This window comes from Amphibalanus amphitrite, unplaced genomic scaffold (assembly GCF_019059575.1).
Source record: "Amphibalanus amphitrite isolate SeventyFive unplaced genomic scaffold, NRLGWU_Aamphi_draft 000547F_arrow, whole genome shotgun sequence".
Lineage (NCBI taxonomy): Eukaryota > Metazoa > Arthropoda > Thecostraca > Balanomorpha > Balanidae > Amphibalanus > Amphibalanus amphitrite.
In genome coordinates, this window is record NW_024882041.1 from 340,700 (window position 1) to 347,443 (window position 6,744).

Consider the following 6,744-nt stretch of genomic DNA (forward strand, 5'->3'; position numbering starts at 1 on the left):
GCTCTCGGGACACTTCTAGCCGGTGTGGGGGCCCCAAAGACTAGCATTGGGCGCTCCTGATCATAATTGGACATCCCGGATGATTCCAGATCAGTGTTCGTTTCCCGATCACTGGTTTTCAGGAGAAAATTGCATTGGATGGTGCGATGGGCCCCTTGTACGGATTTTGGGGGTGCAAAAAGATATGTTTGCACCCCCATGTTTTTCGATGGGGGTGCAGCTGCACCCCCTGCACCCCCTATTCCGCCGCCACTGCGCTCTCATTGAGCCATGGGCGGGAAAACTTCTCCCAAAGACAAGGCGTCTGCGCGGCGTCGCCGCCGACGTTCCATATAAGGTGTGCTCCGTCGCTGTCGACACGTGCACAGCAGCTGAGAGCGGCCCAGTGAGCGCCGTGCACCTCATCCGTGTCCGTCACCTCCGCTGAGGCTGGGCTGCTCCACCACCGAGCTCAGATACACATCAACATGAGCCAGGTATACCTACCCGCAACACGTTTGCCGTTTTACCCAGAATCTGGTACTTAGCGAAAAGGACAATTCTTATGCCTATGATGATGTGTTCTTTATTTTTTTTCCTTGTGAATTGTTCCTAAGTGATTTTTCTGGTACCCAAAAGTTAGGCGTAAAGACTAAATCCTATAGCGAAAACTCATGCTAAACGTTTAAATGATTTTCTGAAAACTATGGGCTGTGGAGCTCTTCTATAGTTCGGTCGGGCGCTTTGTTGTGACCGTTTTACCCCGTCCACCTCCGTCCACAGTCGTCCACTCTATTACACTGTGTTCCACTCTCGTCTGACCGCGCCGTCCACCTCCGTCCACAGTCGTCCACTCTCGTCTGACCGTGCTGTCCACCTCTGTCCACAGTCGTCCACCCTCGTGCTGCTCTGCTCCGTTCTCGTCTGTCTCCTGATGACCCGACCGACCCACGCCGATATAGGCTCCTGCGTGAGGTAAGACATGTTTGGATCTGGGTGGCCTGAAATGATTTCATGCGAGACTCGAACAATTAAATAACTGCTGCATGAATTTGGACGATGAGGCTCGAAGATCTTGCTTCTACTGGCATCTGATTTTCTCAGTTCTTTGATGTTAGATAGCGTCTGACAAAAGCAAGGTTAAACGCATTTAATTACATTAGTAGTGTACTCAGCAACGATATTCCCAGCTGTCTCCGCATATAAATAACAATCCAAGGAAGTTCTTAATTGAGCGTGTCAACAACTGATATCGTTTTCCTTTAATTCTCTCCGCAGAAACTGCGGCCAGTGCAAGAGCATGTACGGCCGGTTCTTCCAGGGCACCGCCTGTGCGGACGCCTGTCTGGCCGGAAACGAGGGCCCCGACTGCGTAAACCCGTCCATGGTCTCGCGCTTCATGAAGCGCCGCTCGGCACCGCTCGCTGTTCAAGACGCCTCCTCCGGCGGCAAATACGAGTACTACGGCCTGGACGGCCAGCCGGCGGTCCCCGGAGCGTCACCACTCCTGTAGGAACCGCGGCATGTTCACGATCTCGTCACGGGCGTCAGCCAGTGCCTGGGTCGGGACGTCTCATCAGCTGCCTTTGTCACTAGCTGCCAGACCGTTCATATGATCTCGGTGTACAGTGGACCCAGTCCGTTGGGCATTGCTATGCATTGCTGTGGTTTGAACTTATTGGTGTGAATTATGAAATATAGCATGATTGTTCAGCAAACAGGCTTTGTATGTGTGTAAGACGGACTCTTTTCATATATCACAAGAAATATTCAAATCGCAACAAAAACTCATCGGCTCGAGCGCATTTGTTGGGCCACACGATCGGACATCGGTGCCAACCGAGAGGCGACCACATTCGCCCACCCGTTGCTGCACTGGTTCACGCTTGGTGCTCACGCCCAATATTACTCCCCGGCCTGCGCCAGCCGCCAAACCGAACAGGGCCACCGCGCCGGGCAGCGCTGGGCCTGCTTCACGGCGCACCGCTGCACAGCGCTGCACGATGCCACCAGGCGTTGGCGTTCGCTTTCTATGGAAGCAAAAGCAAATTTGTAATTTTGTTTACTTTTCGATGGAATCAAAGCACCAATATCTGATAGCAGTGGGCAGCGGCGTGTCGCGAAACAGGACTCAAGTCATCGGGGTCTGCACTGCGTTGACGTTACTTACGACTGGTCTGCACAGCATTCCATATCCATGTCGACCAGGGCCGGTGTCTTACGGCGTGGATAGGCTGTGCCGCCAAGCACTTACGTCAAGCGGCACAGTCTACCGGTCCCAGGCGGCTGCTGTCTGTGCTAACTGCTGCCATGGACTGAGCCCAAAGGGCAAAGGGTGGATCAAGCCCCGGTACTTTGTTCCGTAGGCAATTGTACCAGTGGAGTGCCTAGCGATTCGGTTACTATGATTTTTATGTATATCTGAGACGAGGATTAGGCAAGACTTATCAGCTCACTACCATAAACAACTTAAAACAAAACAAATGCAGTTTTTATAATCGAGGCATGAAAGATGAGTGAAACAATGAAAATACATGGGCATGTTCCGCGTAACAATATGAATGGACCATTGTGACCTGAACAGAAAAGTGACCTTTTCTGTTCAGGTCATGACCTTAGCTTGCAAAATCATCAGTTTACCATGTAAGTAGGGGAGAGTGGGGCACATTCGTGCAAAAAATGGATAAACCCATATATCTGTTCTTTGGTTAGTGCAATGGCAAAATTGTTGATTGTAGTATGGAAAGGAACTATTGCAGATAGTTTTCCTCTTTAAAAGTTATCCTCTAAAATTATTGCTTCCATTAGAAAAAATGACTTTTAATAACTCTGAACATTTGCACGAAACTGCCCCACCTATGGGGCACATTCGTTCAAGAGGTGGGGCACTTCCGTTCACCCTGCAAAGTTCGAGAAATTACCGGGCATTACCAGAAATTTACCAAAGGAAATTGGCAGGGGGTCATTTCACTTGATTCCTTTCGACAAGAATGCATTGCACAACATATGTAGAAAGAATGGGTTGGCCAACAAGAATGTGCCAACTGCCGGCCTCCGTGGCCTCGCCAAGTTCGCGTGAATTGCTCGTCACGACGTCGCAAGCAGTCGAGACTGAGTCAGGCGAACGTCATTAGAGAAACCTACTACAGATAAAGTCATAAATCGCAAAAACTAAAAAAAAATATGCACGAATGTGCCCCCAGGCAGTGCGTACACGAACCTGCCCCACAACGTTATTAGTAATATATTTCAAAATTTCTTTTTGAAAAAATGACACTTTTTCAACAAACAAGTTTGCAGCAGTTCCGTGAATAGAGTGAGCTTCTTCACCCCCAATTTTGAAAAGCTGAACCACATTTCCGAGTCAGGATCACGAAAATGGATGATATGAGAAAAGTTTGGAAAGCTCACGAATGTTACAAATTTGCGTTTTTATCAAGCATGACAGCAGGTACAGTGTTGTCTTCTACGGTGAACGAAGGGCGGCAATGATAGACATATTTCCATAATTTACCTTGAGCTCGTGCAGTCACTCGTGTTCCCATAAACTGCTGAAAACGAATGTGCCCCATGCACGAATGTGCCCCACTCTCCCCTACACAGGTAAGACCTAGTTACAATTCAACCAATGATCAATCAATGTATTCATAGGTACATCCACCATACAATGGCTCTTCCGCACCCGAGTCACACTGCGTCAATACGAATAAAAACAGATGAAAAGGGCGGGTAAAAGAACGGGTAAAAGAGACGGTGCTGACCATACGACATAACACAACACAAGCACACAAGCTCAGCTTTAACCGGCCCCGGCCTCACGCAACAGCAGCTGCCTCAGTCGCCGCTTGAACGCAGGCCGCCTCAGGCATTTCAGATCACAAGGCAGCCGATTGAACACAGCACTGCAGTGAACCAGTCGTCTATCACCAGAACATGTCTTAGCTCGAGGGCAGTAAAGCAGGCCATTCTGACGGGTTTCATAGGAAGTGTCGACGAACGAAAACATTGCAGCTATATCGGCAGGCAAACGAGTACCTAAGGCGGTTTTGACTAGATAGAGTCTGTGGTAGCTCACAAGCTGCTCGGCACGCAGCCACCCAAGCTGACGGAGTACATCGGAAATATGATCGTACTTACGACGCCCACTGATGACTCGGGCACAAAAGTTTAGCAGCTTTTGCACACGATGTAGCTGGGTTTTGGAACAGGTCCCATAGACGGAGATGCAGTACCGAATAGAACTCACAACCAGCGCGTTCACTACATGGGCGACAGTCCACGAAGGCAATACATGTTTGGAATGAGACAGTGATATGAGAACGCCGGTACATTTAGTTACAAGCTGGGTGATATGGTCTTCGAACGTGAGATAGCGATCCATGACAAGTCCGAGGTTTTTCACCGTACGACTTTCGCTGATGACAGACGAACCAAACTTGATCAGGACAGGCTGGACATTCTGCAGATTACGTTTAGTGCCGTGGACAATCAGCTGTGTTTTCGCCTGGTTGACCTTCATGCCGTACGAGCTGAACCAATCAGCCATGACAGCAAGGTAACCTTCCATGGTAGATATTAGGTCAGTAATCTGGTTCTTTCTGCCTCTTACTGCGATCTGAACATCATCTGCGTATTGCACAATGAAAGCACCAGGGGTGTGCAGAGCCAAGTCATTGCAGAAGATCGAAAAAAGTATCGGACCGAGGGCGGTACCCTGGTACACGCCCATGGTGACTGGCAGCGACTCAGAGCGAACAAGCTGGCCGTCCGCTCCATGGTACTGTACTTGTTGCGTATGGTCAGAGAGGTACGATTCAAACCAGCGAGTGTCTACATTATACAACTTAAGTTTAGACAAGAGCAAATCATGATTGACCACATCAAATCCTTTGGAGAGATCACAGAGAACTACTAGTGCTACCTCAGAAGCATCCATGGCAGACAGTATAAAATCAGACAAAGCGGTCAAAGCGGTTTCGGTTGAGTGGAACCGTCTGTAGCCATGCTGACAGGAGGTCCACAGCTGGTGTTTTTCAAAGTAACCACTCAATTGCTGGTGAACGATGCGCTCAGTGATTTTAGAAATGCCAGGTACGACAATTCATTCGGCGCCACTCGTTGATAAGAAGGGTTGTTCGTAGAGTCACTGCTGTACAATGCAGGGTATATAGATGGGCACAATACACACTGCATTGGATATTGGTTAAATATCATACTGAACGAGGCCGGTGTAAATAAATTTTCAAGACCGAGGTCCTTGCTGGAATTTTGAGTGAAGCCGCAGGCCGAGTTCAAAAATCAGAAAGGACTGAGGCCTTGAAAATTTATCATTTGCCGAGTTTGGTATGTATTTTACCGTATGCCAACGACAAATTAATTTTCTATACTGAAGCTCCTTGTCGATTTTTGAAAGACGCCGTACCAAAATGTTGACTGAGTGTATACTGGTGTAACCTTTTTGACTGTGGTCAATTTTACGCCAGTTAACTCCATACCTCTCCGACTAATGTATTTGAATTGGCCAGGCATACAGATACACAGTAGGTAAAGTTTAGTATACAAACTTTATGATTTGTATCAAACGTTATTGCAGAGTAACATCACACAAGCAATTCCATTTTAACGGTATGTATTACATTGTCCTTCGAGGGACTCCGCCACGGTTTCAGGATAGCGGGGACCCGACCCAAAAATGCACACCCTAATACATTAGCTGCATTACAGAAGTAAAGTTATTGGGGGAGGGGGGGGGGGTGTCCGAACACCTATTTACCTCCCCACCCCCCTCCCCCGCTGGTGGAGCCGGAGCCTCTGGGCCAAGCCGTCGGCCTTAGACCAAATTCGAAGGCACATAAACGCAAGGCTTTTAAAAGAACTATCGAATGCTCTCCTCCCAATAATACATCTCTAGTGGTTTGGAGTTCATTTATAAGAAAGTGTCTTAATACAGAAAAATTAACTTTTGATGTCCTTACAGAGTACAGTGATTGCAGTACTGACTAAATCGGAAAATGATCTGAATTATTTTAACGTGCTCGTTGATAGTTAACTTTTAACTTTTTATAAGTTAATAACTTAACTTTTTAAAATAACTTTTCCCCCTTTCGTGCGTTTTCCTGTCCTTTCGCTTTTTGAACCCCAGTTGCACAATTCTGATTGTATGTTTTAATCCCACTCTAAAACGACAAAGGCCGTAAAGATGCAGCGTCTACCGCGCTATGCAAAACATATATTATGAAACTGCACTCACTTCCCAGACCGTTAACCCTATTAGTGGCATGGGGGGGTGTTTTCATCCACCCCTCAGGTTTTTCGGGAATATCTCCGAAACCGCTGAAGCTACGATGCTGAAATTTTCTGACTTTTCCTCAAACTAAATTGGGCACATTCCCTGAAAATTTCAAGTTCATAACTTTACCAGGGGCGGCTTCAGAGCACTGGGAATTGGGGGGTCCTATTCGTGAAGCGAGTCATTTGGGCGAAGATCACGATGCTGATGTATTATAACTGTATGCACCAGTTTTACGAACAGTGAATGAAAGGTATCATGTGATAACATATACAAAGTTATTGTGCATCCTCTTTTGACACGTTTTTGTTATAATAGGCGGATCCAGGCGTCCAAAAAGGGGGGTTATGTTTTACCTCCCAACATAGGTGCCCTGACACCGCCTATGCATGACCAATACAATTGTAGTCGCTTTCTCATAAGAAAATTGTAACATAATAAGACCATTACCACCCTTTTTAGAAACAGTACCAACA

General features: G+C 47.4%; 1 protein-coding gene across 1 annotated transcript; it reads left to right on the forward strand.

Moving 5' to 3' along the window:
* Positions 1-871: 871 nt before the first annotated feature.
* Positions 872-1,699, forward strand: LOC122393673 (eclosion hormone-like). Its single transcript, XM_043389910.1, has 2 exons — positions 872-954; positions 1,258-1,699. The coding sequence occupies exons 1-2, from the start codon at positions 914-916 to the stop codon at positions 1,490-1,492; spliced, it is 276 nt and encodes a 91-aa protein (XP_043245845.1). The 5' UTR covers positions 872-913; the 3' UTR covers positions 1,493-1,699.
* The last annotated feature ends 5,045 nt before the right edge of the window (positions 1,700-6,744 follow it).